Source organism: Chlorocebus sabaeus, chromosome 26 (genome assembly GCF_047675955.1).
Source record: "Chlorocebus sabaeus isolate Y175 chromosome 26, mChlSab1.0.hap1, whole genome shotgun sequence".
NCBI classification, from domain to species: domain Eukaryota; kingdom Metazoa; phylum Chordata; class Mammalia; order Primates; family Cercopithecidae; genus Chlorocebus; species Chlorocebus sabaeus.
The window spans coordinates 52512721-52533220 of NC_132929.1; the positions used below are offsets into that span (position 1 = coordinate 52512721).

The 20500-nt window shown below is 39.0% G+C and overlaps 1 protein-coding gene across 6 annotated transcripts in view; it reads right to left on the bottom strand.

The window, feature by feature from the left end:
* SCAPER (S-phase cyclin A associated protein in the ER) overlaps window positions 1-20500 on the bottom strand; it is a 552134-nt gene that overhangs the window by 81507 nt on the left and 450127 nt on the right. For all 6 annotated transcript variants that reach the window (XM_038010211.2, XM_038010215.2, XM_038010212.2 and 3 more), the window contains one exon: window positions 3656-3888. In XM_038010211.2, the coding sequence (XP_037866139.1) occupies window positions 3656-3888 (233 nt within the window). The remainder of the gene's footprint in view (window positions 1-3655; window positions 3889-20500) is intronic.

Consider the following 20500-nt stretch of genomic DNA (forward strand, 5'->3'; position numbering starts at 1 on the left):
CACATAGTGGAGCTGTAAGAAAAGGGCCACCGTCCTCCAGACCCCAGAATGGTAGATCCACTGACAGCTTGCACCACGTGCCTGGAAAAACTGCAGACACTCAATGCCAGCCCGTGAAAGCAGTCAAGAGAGGGGCTATACCCTGCAAAGCCACACAGGCAGAGCCGCCCAACATGATGGGAACCCACCTCTTGCCACATCGTGACTTGGATGTGAGACATGGAGTCAAAAGAGATCATTTTGGAGCTTTAAGATCTGACGGCCCTGTTGGATTCTGGACTTGCATGGGGCCTGTAGCCCCTTTGTTTTGGCCAATTTCCCCTATTTGGAATGGGTATATTTGCCCAATGCCTGTACTCCAACTGTATCTAAGAAGTAACTAACTTGCTATGGATTTTATAGGCTCATAGGCAGAAGGGACTTGCCTTGTCTCAGATGAGACATTGTACTGTGGACTTCTGAGTTAATGCTGAAATGAGTTAAGACTTTGGGGGACTGTTGGGAAGGCATGATTGGTTTTGAAATGTGAGGATACGAGATTTGGGAGGGGCTGGGGTGGAATGATATGGTTTGGCTGCCTCCCCACCCAAACCTCATCTTAAATTCCCATGAGCTTTGGGAGGGACCCAGTGGGAGGTAACTGAATCGTGGGGGCAGGTCTTTCCCATGCTGTTCTCGTGACAGTGAATAAGTCTCAAAAGATCTGATGGTTTTACAAAGAGGAGTTCCTCTACACAAGCTCTCTCTTTGCCTGCCACCATCCATGTAAGACATGTCTTACTCCTCCTTGTGTTCTGCCATGATTGTGAGGCCTCCCCAGCCATGTGGAACCCTCTTTTCTTCTCAGTCTTGGGTATGTCTTTAATGGTAGTGTGAAAACGGACTAATACAGTTACAATGTGCCAATTAAAAAAATAAATTAAAAGTGAAAGAAATTCAGATATTTAATAGTAAAATAAAATTAGTTGGATATGCTGTAAAAGTCTTTTTAAATTTTTGACACGGCCTTCTACAGTGTCTGGCACAAAATTAGTATGGGTGACCATACTTTGAATTGAAAAATATTTCTAAGAATGGCTTAGATGCAGAAACTTGACTGAAAAAAATAAAATATAATAATAAGAATAAATACTGTAATGATCTCATGTCTCTTAGATATCTTCCTACCTCTTCTATGCCAGATAAGGGGAAGGAAGGGATAGATTTCAGAATCTGCTCCTGCTCTACTTCAGGGATACAGCCAGAGAACAGCTCCAATGACTGTACTGGAGCCCTTTCTACTCAACTTCACAACTGACAAAAATGTCCAGATTGTAACAGGCAGTGGAGTGAGACTTCTTGTCAGTTCATATCTGGGAAGGTGAGAAGGCAAATATGAAAATGATTAACCAAAAAAAAGTTGCTTTGTTTGCTACACTAGGCAGATGTGAAATATGGTTTGCGGTTTTACACACAGGCTTCACCAAGCCAACTAACAATGCATTATCTGTAAGAAAACAATATTCAACAACAGTGGTTCAAATCAGAGAAAGACTGGCATGGTATTTTTTGAAGCAGTATGGTTGTCAATCATCCTTTTTAAGTCACATGAGTTATTTGGTTTGGCAGATTACCATTGCTCCTTCCTAAAGGAGGAAGGTATTAGGGGAAAAATACCTCCTAAAGGAAGGTATAAAAAGAAGGATTTGGTATTTATAATAATATATGTGAAAAAGTATGTATTTCCCCCTGGAAAGCCCACTGGAATTGTAATGAAGCATTTGAATGGGTCTTCTGCTTCATCACAGCTGAGGCATATGACTAAGTTGTCTGGATGATAAGAATGCAGGGTTGCTGCACCACAGGGTAGCCCAAGGGAGAATGCAGGGACAGAATGACATTCGTCAGCAGAGAGGGCAAAGCTCTACAATAACCAAAAGGACATGGGGAATTGAATGGGATCAAGCAACTGAGAGAAAGGCCAGGGAGGCTAAAAGTCAAGTGCTGTAAGATAAATGGTTGTGGCCCAAAGGGCCTGGTGCTCTCCAGCAATAAATATACTTGAGGAAAGAGGACAGGCAGATAGAAGGGGTAAGTGAACAAAGTAATCAAGGGTAAGGAAGCTACTGAATGAAACAACTGTTCCCAAGAAAGCACTACAAGAAAGCAGAAGAAATTTATGAACTGTGAAAGAAGCAAATACAGAGGAGTGCATTCTTGTTCTTCTGTTAAGCAACCATAAGCTTCAGAGAGCAACAAATTACATGGATTTGGGGAACCAGAGATCAGTGCAGAACACAGAAGAGGTGCTGATAGGCAGAACAGGTAACTGATTAACACCAGATGAAACTCTGTTGGGAAATAAAAAATTAACGAGGGTAAATGAGTTCAGATGCCAAAGTAGGAGTAAATTTCCCTGGAGAGAAGGTGACCTTAGAAGGAAACAGGGTTGACCTTGAACAGGTGTCAGAAATTGCCACATCTGTGTAGTGGAAAGCATACAGGTGTTGGGAGTCCAGCTAGACATGAGTTCCAGTCTCAGTTCTCCTACCTACTTTTAATCTTATTTATTACATAACCTTGGGCTAAGCACTGAACATCTCTGAGCAATTTCCTCACCTACAAAGTTTGAGTTAGAAATCCTACAGTTACGGCGCTGCAAAGCCTCTACTATAATTACCTTACACTTACAGGAACCTTCTAGGGTTACTATACTACACTGTAGGTATAACCCTATAAGGTTAACCCTACTAGGTATAAGGTATTGTACTATAATGGGTACTCTGTAAATGGTAGCTATTATTGTTGTTTTAAGTCTGAACCGAATTTATAACCAGAGATGAACTGAGACAGGGGAGTTCTCAGAAATTCCTTTAGTTGGAGAGACTTGACATCAAGAAAGTTGTAAAAGCTCTAATGGAACACATTCTAACAACACATATCTAAATATCAAGAAAAGCCAGGTGTGGTGACTCACACCTGTAATTCCAGCACTTTGGGAGACTGAGGCGGGCGGGTCATTTGCGGTCAGGAGTTTGAGACTAGCCTGGCAAACATGGTGAAACCTTATCCCTACTAAGAATACAAAAATTAGCCAGGCATGGTGGCATGTGCCTGTAATCCCAGCTACTCAGGAGGCTGAGGCAGGAGAATTGCTTGAACCCAGGAGGCGGAAGTTGCCGTGAGCCAAGGTCGCGCCACTGCACTCCAGACTGGGTGATAGAAAACAAAAACAAAAACAAAACAACAACCAAGAATGATACCTGAGCTCTACTTATACTGCTTTTCATTAAAAGAATTTTCTTTCTCTCTACAAAACTGCTTTAAAAAATCCATTGTGCTCTTCTGTGTTTTCCAAATTGTGTTTATCATTGAGCATGTATTCCTTTTATAATTAGGAAAAAGAACTTATTTTTAAAAGGTGGGGGTAAGACAGACAGACATGCTGTCTGCTGCTGCAAAAGAGCCTGAATATCTGAAGTAAAGTATTAATAGCAGCAATGGAGTGAAGGTGATAAATCTGAGAAATGTTTACAAGGTATTTTTGGTATTCTCTACCAGGAATGTGTGAATGACATTGTGAGAACCACTGCCATAACATGGGCCTTGAGATTTAAATTATTTTAATATAGTTTTTTAACAAAGAACAAAGTTTTAAGAACTCCAGCAATTTTACCTGATAAGGTCCTGAACTCGATTGTTAAAAGCATCACCTTGTGAGGGTTTGTTTTTCATTTCCTGTGTTGGTATTTTGGGGGTAGCTGGCTGGCAGTTTCCATCTGGTCGACTGGCAATCAGGCAGCCCAAAACCACAGCACTGACTTTGAGAAGTCCCGTTGTCAAGCCTTCAAAAACTTGTTTATTTGTATTTCTTCCCAAAATAGTATTATTTTCATCTGGAACATAAACCTAGATGAAAAAAAGTACAGTAAATATGTTTCAATAAAACCACCAAAAATGGGCAGAGATAGTTTAGAACATTTCTGGAATCATAAGTAATTTTGACAATCTAAAATGTTCAAGAGTATTGGCTCTGAAATCAGACTGCAAATTCAAATCTGAGCTTTACCCTCAGTACCTGGTGTCCCTGGATAAGGTTACTATTTCAAAATTCCAATTTCTCATCTATTTAACAAGGATAACGAGAGTACCTGTATCATATAATTTTTGTGATTATTAAATGAGCTAATACATATAAAATGCTTAGAATATGCACAGGCACACAGTGAGTATTCAATATTTACTTAACAAATTATATTAAAAATTTAAATGAACTCAGAAAACAAACTGATAAAATGACAGCACTGTTTCTTATCACAGTGTATTAAAAAATATCTAACCTGAATTCCTCCATCAGGATGAAATTTGCATTTCCTACTACAAAATGGCAAAACAGTTCTTTCCCTATACATAATGTCACACTCAGCTCTCTTTGTGTATAGTTTACAAGTAATGTGGTTGTTAAACGTTGGAGCTTGGACCATGGCTCTGCAGTATATGATGTGAGACAAGTTCCTTGCTTTCTGTATCTCCCTAGCTCCCAGGACAACTCTGAAATTCAACTAAGAAGATGAATGGGAAAATATTTGTTAAAATATTAAATTCCACAAATGTACTTACTTGGTGACAACCAGTCTTTGCCTCATTTTCACTATTTATCTGTGTCAGTTCTACCAAAGATAGAGGCATAAATGATCACTTGGATCCAAAAGGGGATCCTTAGAAAAAACAAGCAACTTATTGGCCAGAACTAGTCACACAAGTCCACCCAACCACAAAGGGAGCCAGGAGCTGTCATCCTATCATGTACTTGGAAAGAGAGAAAGAATCAGAACATCTGGTAAACAGCACTATTGACTGCATAGTAATAGTTATTGTTTTTTTCTATTATGACTATGCAGACATTCACAGCTAATCTACTTAATATTTACCTGTTTGTCTAAAATTTTTGGTTTTACTGAGATAATCATTTTCCCCTATATGTTGAATTTCTTATTTATGTGTCATCAATTAATTGTCTATCTTTCTGGTCAAAATGAAATTTCCTCTCAAGTTCATCTACATCAGGGATTGCTGATTCTTCTTCCTTCTCCAAAGGAGACATTCTTCCTGAAATCTGCCACCCTCCTTCTCTAACCTAGACTGGTAGCTCTCTAGGCTTACTACACCGCTCTGGGTTAGATGCCCTTATTTCTTGGATCACATGTCTTCCTTTTCTTTACATACAATTCTCTCATTTTGGTGTAGGGTCTATTCCATCATCTTCCTAAGAAAGAGTGCACAGGAAGAAACATTTTGAGATTCTGCACGTTTAAAAATATCTTTTATTATCCTTACCTACAGTTTGGCTGGATATAGGATTCTTGGTTGGAACCCATATCCTTTAAGTTCTGAAGGATTGCTCCATTGTTTTCCACTTCAAGCATGGCTGTTTAGAAGTCTCTAATTCCTAATACTTCAGTGCACATCCTGTAGAACTTCGAAACTCCAGAAACAGAATCTTCTTATGGCTGATTTCCTGTGCCTTGGTATAGATTTTATTTATTGTGTGAAAACTCAGTGGTCTTTTCAACTTGAAAGTCTTATGTTTCATTTCTGGGAAAATTTCTTGCATTATTTCTTTGTTAATTTCCTCCCACTTTCTCTGTTGGATTTTTTGTTTTGTTTTGTTTTGTTTTGGAGACACAGTCTTACTCTGTCATCCAGAAAGGAGTGCAATGGCACGATCTCACCTCTCTGCAACCTCTGCCTCCCGGGTTCAAGCGATTCTCCTGCCTCAGCCTCCCAAGTAGCTGGGATTACAGGTGTGTGCCACTACACCTGACTAATTTTTGTATTTTTAGTAGAGACGGGGTTTCACCATGTTGCCCAGGCTAGTCTTGAACTCCCGACTTCAGGTGATCTGCCCACCTTGGCCTTCCCAAATGCTGAGATTGCAGGCATGAGCCAATGCGCTTGGCCTTCTGATGGATTTTGAACTTAGACTGAGTTTCTAATTTAGAAAATATTTTTTCTCTTGTTTTTCATTGTTTTATGTTTTTTCCTACTTCTTTGGAGACTTCCTTAACTTATTTTCTGGTCCTACTAATTTTTTTTTGTTTCATCAATTATATTTTAATATTTCAAGAGTTCTTTTTGGCTTTCTATATGTTTTGGTAGTGTCTTGTTTTTATTTCATGGATGCAATATCTTCTCATCTTTGTGAAATTAGACTTTTTAAAAGATTTTCTTTGGTTTCTTCCATGGTCTCGGTTTCATTTGAGGTTTTCCTGTATTTCAGGTTGGAGGCTTTCCTCAAATATGTATTAATCTTGGGCTTTTTGTTCATATTTAAGACTGATGAATGAATATATCAGTGTATCACAATCTGGATCTAATCAATCAGAAGCTGAATACAAACTTCTGCATGAGGAGTTTCAATATGGGTGATTAGGTTGAGACCATACTTTTTTCTGCTGGGGGATCCCAGCTTTTAATATTTGTAAGTCTATTCTCCCGGGACAGTTAATTTCATGACATAGAACGAAATCTTATATCCTCCACAAACCTGGAGTGTATAACATGGTGCCCATTTTCAGAGGTTCACTGGAGAAGCGGGCTTAGTGTCTTACTATTCTGAGAATGAGTTTTCTCACTTTGTTTTTCTATGGCTGTGCCTGGTGTCCCCATGTTCTATGTAACTTTGATTGAAACTGGTGTCTTTTCTGAGGGTTGGGCAATGACAGTCACTTGGCTATACATATAGTAGGTAGGTTCTAAGGCATCCAGGGCACCTAAACTGCCTTTTATTTAGACTTTCAACCAATTACCCTCTTTGCAGCCCCACTTGTGCCCTCATTTTCTGAGATAGCCAGTAACTCTAATTCTTGAGCCCTGCTGGGATTCTGTGGCACAAATTTTCTTCTGGCATTCTGCTAATTTAGGCAACTGTCTTTCAATCATGTGCTTTCCAGATTGGGGGAAAAAACAAAAACAAAAAAAAAAACTTGCTTTCCTTTCCTTCCTGTGCTCTTTCTTTGAGGGTTTATGACTTTCATCTATTTACTAGAATATTAGTAAGGCCTCTCAACAGAGAGAATGTAATTTATGTGTTCAACTGGCCACATTCTAAAATTAACTCAATAAATCCTCTAAAATACAACTTTCTTTTTCTTTTACACACTACAGAAAGAACATGAGTAATACATTTCTAGGTAATGTCAGGGTTCTTCATTCATCACAAATTTTCATATTCCTTTTTCTCCAACAACCTTGTACTGTTTTTCATCATGAAGTATTTCAAATAAAACACTATGTATGCATATTGTACTTAGCAATCTTTCATTTATCTAATAGTTTTTTTATCCAGTAACTGGGACTTTTAAAAATACAGTTGAGAGTCAACAGGAAATAAAAAAGACTTCTGAGATAATAAAATTGATGTCATTGCTCATCTAACATTTGAGTACCTAACACATACATAACCAAGGGAGCAGACTGATGCTTTGCTCATCCTCAGGCTTTTGTTCAGACCCTAAAGACTCTAATTTTACAAAACTAACAAGATTTGGTTTCTTGGTTTATAGAAACAGAAGGAATAATATAAAAGAGAAAAATGGGCCGGGCACAGTGGCTCACGCCTGTAATCCCGGCACTTTGGGAGGCTGAGGTGGGCGGATCACGAGGTCAGGAGACAGAGATCACTCTGGCCAACATGGTGAAACCCTGTCTCTACTAAAAATACAAAAATTAGCTGGGCATGGTGGTGCGTGCCTGTAATCCCAGCTACTTGGGAGGCTGAGGCAAGAGAATCGCTTGAACCTGGGAGTCGGCGGTTGCATTGAGCTGACATCATGCCACTGGACTCCAGCCTGGTGACAGAGAGAGACTCCGTCTCACAGAAAAAAAAAAAAAAAAAAAAAAATAGAGAAAAATGGTGACCATTTTACAGGTAGGCAGTAGCAAAATGTGATACTAGTTCTGGAAGAACAAGAAAAGACAGATATGAGAATGCAAAAGGCATTGCGATCTGGGGACAGACTGAATCATCTTTATTTCCTATGAAATTAGGATTTACTACAAATCAGTGTTAACTGCTCATTCTCAAAATGACACCCTTAAGAGGTCAAGAAAAGGTTAAAATATGAGCCACACTTATGAGGGTAGTGGGGGAAGAATGAAAACTAATGTTTACTAAGTTTTCTACCAGGCCAGGTTCTTATTCATTTTCCTTATATTATCTCATTTAATTTTTACAGACTAGAAATCAAAGTTCAGAGACATCAAGCAACGTGTCCAAGTCTTACAACTACAGAATGGAAGAGCTGGGAGTTGAACCCAATCTGCTAAGACTCTAAAGCCCATGTGGCACAGTGACTCCCTCCCATTGGGCATCTCTTTTACTGAGAGTTGTGTAGAAGCTATGTCTAGGGGAAGATGTGAAAATGGGTCATGGGCTAAAACACTTCCACACTTCCTTACTGATGTCTCTTCCATTAAAAAACTAGGGGTTTCACATGAGCTTTACTCTTGGCCAAAAGATTAAGAATATAGGCTAGGTGTGGTGGCTCACACCTGTAATCCCAGCACTTTGGGAGGCCAAGGCAGTGGATCACGAGGTCAGGAGTTCAAGACCACCCTGGCCAACATTGTGAAACCCTGTATCTACTAAAAATACAAAAAATTAGCCAGGCATGGTGGCAGGTGCCTGTAATTCCAGCTACTTGGGAGGCTGAGGCAGGAGAACTGCTTGAATCTGAAAGGCGGAGGGTGCAGTGAGACGAGATTGTGCCATTGCACTCCAGCCTGGGTGACCGCGAGAGACTCTGTCTCAAAAAAAAAAAAAAAAAATTAAGAATGTATTTATGGGCTGTTGGGATAGTTCTGGGTGAAACATACTAACCTCATTATTTAGAAACTGTAAATGGGGTTTGGGGACCAAATGCTACCTCCTTGTCTGCCCCAAGAAAATAAGCTCAATGTAAAGCAAATCAGATATATAGTTTTACACTATTCTTATATTCTCTGCCTATAGCTGACTGGCAACTTTGGATTTTCTGTCTCACTGGGGGCGCTGTGCTTAATTTTACAAACACCATTTTGTCAGTTGCTCATAAAGTAAACACAAATGGAGAAACTTCTATAACAATCTAGCAGTTACACAAAGAATCCTTGTGGCCCCGCAGAAGGCAAATCTCCCTTGTCAGGTTTGCTGGGCCAAATCCTAGGATCTCAGGCCCAGGTCTAAAGGCCTTTACTCTACTGAACGGTCCTACTTGCTCACCATGATCTCCTATTTTCTAACAGTCTCACTGAGTTTCACATCCAGTTCAAGCACCGAAACAAATTTTTTCATAGAAAATTTCATATTTTTCATGTAGATTGGCCCTTTCATTGTTAAAAATAGTGTTTTTTTTGCTTGCAACCTTTGGTAAAATATTTTTTGGTCTGTCTCAGAGGACATTTTATTCAAATGGTCCCAGAAATTCTCCTTGTCCCTTTGTATAGATTTTTCTTTTGCTGGGTTTAAGTTATTTTACAGGAATGTTGTAATAGAAAACCAATGCTTCATCTAGAAAAGAATTTCAAAACTGCCAGAATTAAGGTAAGGAGGGGCTCATCTTCAGTGAGACAAAATGATTTTTTTTTTTTTTTTTAAAGATAGAGTCTTGCTCTGTCACCCAGGCTAGAGTGAAGTGGTGCAATCTCTGCTCACTGTATTCTCCACCTCCCTAGTTCAAGCAATTCTCATGCTTCAGCCTCCCAAGAAGCCGGCATTACAGGTGTGTGCCATCAGGCCCAGCTAATATTTTAGTAGAGATGGGGTTTCGTCATGTTTGTCTCAAGCTCCTGGCCTCAAGCAATCTGCCCACCTCAGCCTCCCAAAGACCTTCTAGTCTTAAAAATGAGATTTGACAAAAAGAAACTTTAAGAAGGTATCTATACTGTAAATGACATTTTATTCAAAGCAGTATACTGCCCTGCTATCTTTCATGTAGTTGGGTATCATTGTTACTTGCCAGAGGTAAAATAGCTCACTTGTGAGCAGCCTGCTCTTTTGGGACACCTTTAATACATGAAATACACACTTACGTGAGTGAGTTCTGATATCTGCTTATAGAGCAACACTTGAGTTTGAACTTACTTTCAGCACAGCTGCTGGGCAAGGGCGTGTCCTTTGGGCAAGGTGTGCAAGCAGCCTCCTCCCTTCCCCCACTCTGCTCTATTACACACCTGACTTACCTGAGTCTGGAACACATTCCATTCTGGGGTGGGTGGTCTGTGGAGGAGCAGGGGAAGGTTACCTTCCCAGCACGCATCAGTGTTTGTAACTACCACTTGCTGGTATGTACCAAGCCTGGCCTGGGAAAGAGAGCTATGTAGCTTCTGGTCCTTCTGAATCTCTCATCCCTCAGGCAGAAATCTAAAACCATGCTTTCTTTTCAAATGGATGAAAGGTATTTCCTTTAGAATATTTCTTTAGAATACCCTAGAGTGGTCATTATCCTACTCTTATAATAACAGCTTATTATACAGTGATTTCATGTACATAATCTTATTGCAAAACTTCCCATTCCCCTCAAAAGATATTTGACCTTTTAAAAATCTGTAGATATTTCATACAGTTTCAGATATAGAAAAAATCTTAGAATCAAATCTTTTCATTTTATCTTTGGGGAAACCAAGGTCCAGAGGAGAAAAAGACTTCCTTGAGGATACAGAAATCATCAGGGCTGGAACAGATACTGGTGCCGATTCTCTAAACTTATTCCAAAATGAAACCCAATGTTTATAGGACCAAGCCCTGAATCAAAATGTTTTCAGCAAAGTTAAATTAAAAGTCATTATAACTTTTAAAAGTCAAGCATGTATTCTTTTTTTCCATTGCCAAAGTGGTTTCAAATACTTTCAACATTCTTGTTTGCAATACAGAAAGATGCTTATTAGTAATATAAATCTATTGTTCTGTAATGTGATTCCATGAGAGAAAATTAAATTAGTAATTACTGGTCATTCTGTATAACTACTTTTTTGTATTCTGAAGATAGGTTTACATATTTTCAAGCTGTACAGTGTATACAGAATGGTCAGAATATGAATTAGGTTCACTGAGAACCAATAAGAGATTGTTTAGAAAACTGTCAAGACAGTGTCAGAGTATAGAAAAAAAAGGCAAAAAATGTGCAACGGCTCCAGCAGCAGACACAAGTTCTTACGTTGTTGGCCTCATTTCCTATACCAAATGGTCATTAAACATGAAACAGTCTTTTTGCCATGGATATTTATAAAACGTGTATGCCCATGTTATATTATGCATAAAAACAGAACTGATGCTTGAAAATATAAAAGGAAATCACATAGAAGTGGCTAGTAGTTTTCCACTATTATCTTTTAAAATCCACCCCCCCTTTTTTTTTTTCAGACGGAGTCCCGCTCTGTCGTCCAGGCAGGAGTGCAGTGGCACAATCTTGGCTCACTGCAAGCTCCGCCTCCCGGGTTCACGCCATTCTCCTGCCTCAGCCTCCCAAGTAGCTCGGACTACAGGCGCCCACCACCATGCCCGGCTAATTTTTTGTATTTTTAGTAGAGACGGGGTTTCCCCGTGTTAGCCAGGATGGTCTTGATCTCCTAACCTTGTGATCCGTCCACCTCGGCCTCCCAAAGTGTTGGGATTACAGGTGCAAGCCACCGTGCCCAGCCTATTCCCCTTCTTTTTATGCCCCAAATAATGTTATGACAATATTAAAGACACTGCAATTAATCCTAAATATCATTACCTTTTCTAACGTATTTATGCCTTTGAGCCTATTTTTATGCAGCCAAAATCCTAACAAGATAAAATGCCAGCAAACTTTATAGTGTATGCCTTAGTGGTCACGATGCTTGCAAAACTGTTATACATGTTGAGTCATATACCTCCTCTGCTCAACACATTCCCTGGTATCTCATTTCCTGCATACTAAAGGCTCCAAATCTCATGATGCCCAAGGAAGTCCTTCTGATCTATCTTATACCTCTATTACTCTCCAAATTAATATACTCAGTCAGTCTGTCTCTTGCTTGCATTCTGATATTTCCTCTGTCTGGAATGCCCTTCCCCCAGGTAACCTCATGACTAATTTATCTGCTTCTTCTAGGTTTCTATTCAAATGTCATCTTATCCATAAGTTGTGCCAGAGTATCCTATTTAAAGTAACATTTCTCTCCCCAAACCTATCTTCCCTTTCTTGCTTACTCAACTTTTTCTTCCAGTGCAATAGCTACCTCCTGACATACTGTACATTATTTCCTCTCTCTATCAGAATATAAGCTCTACAAGGGCAAGACTTTGTCTTGATCACTGCTACAATCCCAGTGCCTAGACCAACATGAGACATGTAGTAGATGTTCAATAAATATTTTTTAAATGCATGTAGACACTGATTTTCACTAAAAAATTCACCAAACCAATAACTGTGACATTTAGAAGGTCCAAGGTAAAGAGAAAACCAGCATTAAATATATATATATATTTATATATACATATATACACACACGTATATAGTCATATAAATATATATATATATAGTATTTAGTCATCCTGGGCAAAGCTGTAAAGTGAATTAAAGGAAGAAAGGAATTTTGAGCGCAAAACCCTTCTCTATGCAATATCCTATGTGTTCACCTCTTACTCCTGTTTCAGTTATTGTAGTCTATGAGAGGTATTATTTCTTTTCTCCACCCCCTAAAATAAGTTATGTGCCTTACTGTAATTCCCAAACACCTTGTACATGCTGTGCTTTACTGCAGCACTCATTACACTACATTTTAAATGTCTCTTACTGGTTTCTCCTACTAAACTGTGAGCTACAATTTGTCTCTGTAGTTCCAATGCCTAAATATTTGTCCAATGAAAGAATGAGTAGGTTTTAGAGGCATTTACAAAGCAGCTTTGGTGTGTTGGGAGCACTTTCCTGGGAGGCCTGAGTCTCTCTCATTCTATCTTAGCCACTGCTACCAGCATGACTTGTGTGTATCCAGTTCCTTATGTATAAAATGAGGACATTCAGCCTTAAGCAGTATTTACTGAGAGTCCACTGTAAGATGGCAAGCTAGGTCCCTTTATATATATATATATCATTAAACGTTTATAGCTACCCTATAGTATATCTATTATTATGCCTACTATGCAAATGAGAAAACAAAGGCTCACAAAGGTTAAGCAACTTACACAAGATCTTGAAGTCAGCAAATAATGGAGCAGCTTCTCAAATTCAAAACATCTGACTCAATGTTAGGTGATATACCCTAACACCATTGTATCTTTCCTGATATAAGGATGGACTTGTTAATCTCTGAGACTTCTTTTAAGTCGCAGATTCTATGATTCTGTAGGTCTTTATTTATGATCATTAAGTTATTCAAGTAATCTATCTGGAATACAGGCAAAACCCAGGAAATAATTTAAAAAACCAATGAAAAAGGTGGTGGGGGCATGTGTATTGATGCAAATGAGAGGACAGACAAACAGCGAAAGTTGGGGTAAAAAAACACCACCACCACCGAAGGAACCACCATCTAATAATAATGCTAGATGGCAGACCTCGAAGAATGGAGAAAATCAGAGACTCCCAGAGTTGGAAAGCCCCAAGGTGATTATCTAGTTCATCCTCCTAAACAGTGCAGGGGTTCCTTAATACAAGAGATCTTCAAAACATTTGTGAAAAATGTGTATTTTGGAAAAACTATGCATGGATTTCAATTATTTCTGTACCAAAATAAACTTATACTAACTTGTTATAACATGTCTGAAGAGGCTCTAGTTGGAGGCACAAAGAAAGATAAGACATCAATTTGAAAAGATCTCCTATAAGAGCAAGATGAATTCTGCTAACATTGAAGCAAGAACAAACATCAAATTTATGGTGAAGCTTGGGTGGAAGAATTGTGAAATCACTGGTATTTAGCAAAAAGTTTATGGGGACAATGGCCCAAGGAAATCAGCAGTTTACAAATGGATAACTTGTTTAGGGACATGATGTTGAAGATGAAGCCTGCACCAGCAGACCATCCACATCAATTTATAAGGAAAGAATTCATTTTGTGCTCTAATTGAAGGTGACTGATGATTAACAGCAGAAACAACAGCTAAAGGAGGAACTACGTAACCAGAGCAAAGAAACTAAAAACCTTGAAAAAAGAATGGATGAATGGATAACTAGAATAATCAATGCAGAGAAGACCTTAAAAGAACTGATAGAGATAAAAACCATAACACGAGAACTATGTGACAAATGCACAAGCTTCAGTAACCGACTCGATCAACTGGAAGAAAGAGTATCAGCGATTGAAGATCAAATGAATGAAATGAAGCGAGAAGAGAAGTATAGAGAAAAAAGAGTAAAAAGAAATGAGCAAAGCCTCCAAGAAATACGGGATTATGTGAAAAGACCAAATCTACGTCTGATTGGTGTGCCTGAAAGTGATGGGGAAAATGGAACCAAGCTGGAAAACACTCTGCAGGATATCATCCAGGAGAACTTCCCCAACCTAGTAAGACAGGCCAACATTCAAATTCAGGAAATACAGAGAATGCCACAAAGATACTCCTTGAGAAGAGTAACTCCAAGAAACATAATTGTCAGATTCACCAAAGTTGAAATGAAGGAAAAAATGTTAAGGACAGCCAGAGAGAAAGGTCGGGTTACCCACAAAGGGAAGCCCCTCAGACTAACAGCAGATCTCTCGGCAGAAACTCTACAAGCCAGAAGAGTGGGGGCCAGTATTCAACATTCTTAAAGAAAAGAATTTTCAACCCAGAATTTCATACCCAGCCAAACTAAGTTTCATAAGTGAAGGAGAAATAAAATCCTTTACAGACAAGCAAATCCTTAGAGATTTTGTCACCACCAGCCCTGCCCTACAAGAGATCCTGAAGGAAGCACTAAACATGGAAAGGAACAACCGGTACCAGCCATTGCAAAAACATCAAAATGTAAAGTGCATCGATGCTAGGAAGAAACTGCATCAACTAGCGAGCAAAATAACCAGCTAATATCACAATGACAGGATCAAGTTCACACATAACAATATTAACCTTAAATGTAAATGCACTAAATGGTCCAATTAAAAGATACAGACTGGTAAATTGGATAAAGAGTCAAGACCCATCATTTTGCTGTATTCAGGAGACCCATTTCACATGAAGAGACACACATAGGCTCAAAATAAAGGGATGGAGGAAGATCTACCAAGCAAATGGAAAACAAACAAACAAACAAGCAGGGGTTGCAATAGTAGTCTCTGATAAAACAGACTTTAAACCATCAAAGATCAAAAGAGACAAGGCCATTACATAATGGTAAAGGGATCAATTCATCAGGAAAAGCTAACAATCCTAAATATATATGCACCCAATACAGGAGAACCCAGATTCATAAAGCAAGTCCTTAGAGACTTACAAAGAGACTTAGACTCCCATACAATAATAATGGGGAACTTTAACACCCCACTGTCAACATTAGACAGATCAACGGGTCAGAAAGTTAAAAAGGATATCCAGGAATTGAACTCAACTCTGCACCAAGTGGACCTAATAGACATCTACACAACTCTCCACCCCAAATCAACAGAATATACATTCTTCTTAGCACCACATGCACTTATTCCAAAATTGACCACATACTTAGAAGTAAAGCACTCCTCAGCAAATGTAAAAGAACAGAAATTATAACAAACTGTCTCTCAGACCACAGTGCAATCAAACTAGAACTCAGGACTAAGAAACTCACTCAAAACCACTCGACTACATGGAAACTGAACAACCTGCTCCTGAATGACTACTGGGTACATAACGAAATGAAGACAGAAATAAAGATGTTCTTTGAAACCAATGAGAACAAAGATACAACATACCAGAATCTCCGGGACACATTTAAAGCAGTGTGTAGAGGGAAATTTATAGCACTAAATGCCCACAAGAGAAAGCAGGAAAGATCTAAAATTGACACCCTAACATCACAATTAAAAGAACTAGAGAAGCAAGAGCAAATACATTCAAAAGCTAGCAGAAGGCAAGAAATAACTAAGATCAGAGCAGAACTGAAGGAGATAGAGACACAAAAAACCCTCCAAAAAAATCAATGAATCCAGGAGTCGGTTTTTTGAAAAGATCAACAAAATTGATAGACTGCTAGCAAGACTAATAAAGAAGAAAAGAGAGAAGAATCAAATAGACACAATAAAAAACGACAAAGGGGATATCACCACCGACCCCACAGAAATACAAACTACCATCAGAGAATACTATAAACATCTCTACGCAAATAAACTAGAAAACCTAGAAGAAATGGATAATTTCCTGGACACTTACACTCTCCCAAGACTAAACCAGGAAGAAGTTGAATCCCTGAATAGACCAATAGCAGGCTCCGAAATTGAGGCAATAATTAATAGCCTGCCAACCAAAAAAAGTCCAAGACCAGACGGATTCACGGCCGAATTCTAGTATAAGGAGGAGTTGGTACCATTCCTTCTGAAACTATTCCAATCAACAGAAAAAGAGGGAATCCTCCCTAACTCATTTTACGAGGCCAACATCATCCTGATACCAAAGCCTGACAGAGATACAACAAAAAAAGAGAATTTTAGACCAATATCCCTGATGAACATCGATGTAAAAATCCTCAATAAAATACTGGCAAACCGAATCCAACAGCACATCAAAAAGCTTATCCACCATGATCAAGTGGGCTTCATCCCTGGATGCAAGGCTCGTTCGAAATACGCAAATCAATAAACGTAATCCAGCATATAAACAGAACCAAAGATAAAAACCACATGATTATCTCAATAGATGCAGAAAAGGCCTTTGACAAAATTCAACAGCCCTTCATGCTAAAAACGCTCAAGAAATTCGGTATTGATGGAACGTGTCTCAAAATAATAAGAGCTATTTATGACAGACCCACAGCCAATATCATACTGAATGGGCAAAAACTGGAAGCATTCCCTTTGAAAACTGGCACAAGACAGGGATGCCCTCTCTCACCACTCCTATTCAACATGGTGTTGGAAGTTCTGGTCAGGGCAATCAGGCAGGAGAAAGAAATAAAGGGCATTCAATTAGGAAAAGACGAAGTCAAATTGTCCCTGTTTGCAGATGACATGATTGTGTATTTAGAAAACCCCATTGTCTCAGCCCAAAATCTCCTTAAGCTGATAAGCAACTTCAGCAAAGTCTCAGGATACAAAATCAATGTGTGAAAATCACAACTGTTCCTATACTCCAATAACAGGCAGAGAGCCAAATCATGAGTGAACTCCCATTCACTATAGTTTCAAAGAGAATAAAATACCTAGGAATCCAACTTACAAGGGATGTAAAGGACCTCTTCAAGGAGAACTACAAACCACTGCTCAGTGAAATACAAGAGGACACAAACAAATGGAAGAACATTCCATGCTCATGGATTGTAAGAATCAATATTGTGAAAATGGCCATACTGCCCAAGGTAATTTATAGATTCAATGGCATCTCCATTAAGCTACCAATGACTTTCTTCACAGAACTGGAAAAAACTGCTTTAAAGTTCACATGGAACCAAAAAAGACCCCGCATTGCCAAGACAATCCTAAGTCAAAAGAACAAAGCTGGAGGCATCACGCTACCTGACTTCAAACTATACTACAAGGCTACAGTAACCAAAACAGCATGGTACTGGTACCAAAACAGAGATATAGACCAATGGAACAGAACAGAGCCCTCAGAAATAATACCACACATCTACAGCCATCTCATCTTTCACAAACCTGACAAAAACAAGAAATGGGGAAAGGATTCCCTATTAAATAAATGGTGCTGGGAAAACTGGCTAGCCATCAGTTGAAAGCTGAAACTGGATCCTTTCCTTACTCCTTATACGAAAATTAATTCAAGATGGATTAGAGACTTAAATGTTAGACCTAAAACCATAAAAACCCTAGAAGAACCCCGTCCCTACTAAAAAACACGAAAAACTAGCCAGGCGAGGTGGCGGGCGCCTGTAGTCCCAGCTACTGGGGAGGCTGAGGAAGGAGAATGGCGTAAACCCGGGAGGCAGAGCTTGAAGTGAGCCGAGATCGCGCCACTGCACTTCAGGCTGGGTGACAGAGTGAGACTCTGTCTCAAAAAACAAAACAAAACAAAACAAAACAAAAAACCCTAGAAGACAACCTAGTGAATACCATTCAGGACACAGGCATGGGCAAGGACTTCATGTCTAAAACACCAAAAGCAATGGCAACAAAAGCCAAAATTGACAAATGGGATCTAATTAAACTAAAGAGCTTCTGCATAGCAAAAGAAACTACCATTAGAGTGAACAGGCAACCTATAGAAAGGGAGAAAATTTTTGCAATCTACTTATCTGACAAAGGGCTAATATCCAGAACCTATGAAGAACTCAAACAAATTTACAATAAAAAAACAAGCAACCCCATCAAAAATTGGGCAAAAGATATGAACAGACCCTTCTCAAAAGAAGACATTCATACAGCCAACAAACACATGAAAAAATGCTCATCATGACTCGCCATCAGAGAAATCCAAATCAAAATCACAATGAGATACCATCTCATACCAGTTAGAATGGCAATCATTAAAAAATCAGGAAACAATAGGTGCTGGAGAGGATGTGGAGAAATAGAACACTTTCACACTGTTGGTGGGACTGTAAACTAGTTCAACCATTGTGGAAAACAGTGTGGCAATTCCTCAAGGATCTAGAACTAGAAATACTATTTGACCCAGCCATCCCACTACTGGGGATATACCCAAAGGATTATAAGTCATGCTGCTATAAAGACACATGCACATGTATGTTTACTGCGGCACTATTCACAATAGCAAAAACTTGGAATCAACCCAAATGTCCATCAGTGACAGACTGGATTAAGAAAATGTGGCACATATACACCATGGAATACTATGCAGCCACAAAAAAGGATGAGTTCGTGTCCTTTGTAGGGACATGGATGCAGCTGGAAACCATCATTCTCAGCAAACTATCACAAGAACAGAAAACCAAATACTGCGTGTTCTCACTCAAAGGTGGGAACTGAACAATGAGATCACTTGGACACAGGAAGGGGATCATCACACACCGGGTCCTATTGTGGGGATGGTGGGGAGGGAGAGCATTAGGAGATATACCTAATGTAAATGATGAGTTAATGGGTATAGCACACCAACATGGCACATGTATACATATGTAACAAACCCGCACATTGTGCACGTGTACCCTAGAACTTAAAGTATAATAATAATAATAATAATAATAAAAAGAAAGAACAGATACAAAATTATATGGAGACAGCGCATTTCTTAAGCTCTCCGGCTTATTTATTCCCCTCAATAATTCAATTACTGTCCTTACATTGCTGCCTATTGGAAAGAGTATTTTTTTCCCTTCTAAATCTAGTACAATGAAGTAAAAGACGAAGTATATCCTTTACCTAGACTCACCAATTGACAACATTTTGCCACACTTGTAAAAGCATATATATACATATATATATATATATATTTTGAGACGGAGTCTTGCTCTGTTGCCCAGGCTGGAGTGCAGTAGCCAAATCTCGGCTCACCACAACCTCCACCTCCCTGGTTCAGGCGATTCTCATGCCTCAGCCTCCTGAGTAGCTGGGATTACAGGTGTGTGCCACTAAGCCCAGCTAATTTTTTGTATTTTTAGTAGAGACAGGGTTTTGTCATATTGCCCAGGCTGGTCTTGAACTCCTGGGCTCGGTGATCCAGCCACCTTGGCCTCCCAAAGTGTTGGGATTACATGCGTGAGCCACTGCACCTGGCCTGCAAAAACATATTTAAAAAATAAATTTTATTGTAAAATGCACCCATTTGAAGAGTACACTTTGATTAATTTTGACATATATGCACCTATGTAAGAACCATCATAATCAAGATACAGAACACTCTGATCATCTCCAAAAGTTTCCTTGTGCCCCTTTGAAGTCAATGTTCCCTTTCGCCCTTGTGTGTATAGGCAATCACTGATCTGCTTTGTATTATAAATGACTTTGCATTTTCTAGAATTTCAAATAACTGCAATCATACAGTAGGTAGATTTTTGAATCTGGCTTTCTGCAGTATGAATAATATTTCCATGAATTCTGAATAATTCATCTATGTTGTATCAATAGTTTATTCCTTTTTATTGCTAAATACTCCACTATGAATATACCTCAATTTATCAATTCACCTGTTCGTGGACATGTGTGTTATTTAGGGATTTTACTTATGAATAAGGATGCTAAGATCACTCCTGTACAAGTCTTTTTGTAGAGAAATGTTTTTCATTTTTCTTGGGGAAATAGCTAGGAGTGGGATTGCTGGGATGTAGGGTAAGTGTATGTTTATAAGACACTGCCAAACTTAAAGCACACTTTATAAAACACAGGAGTTTGTTAAACTATATTGTCAAGGTTTAAGAGAAAGCAAGTTATCTTTCAACGAATACAGCTACATACTGAAGTGTGGTCTATGTTAAGACTTGTCACGGTCAGA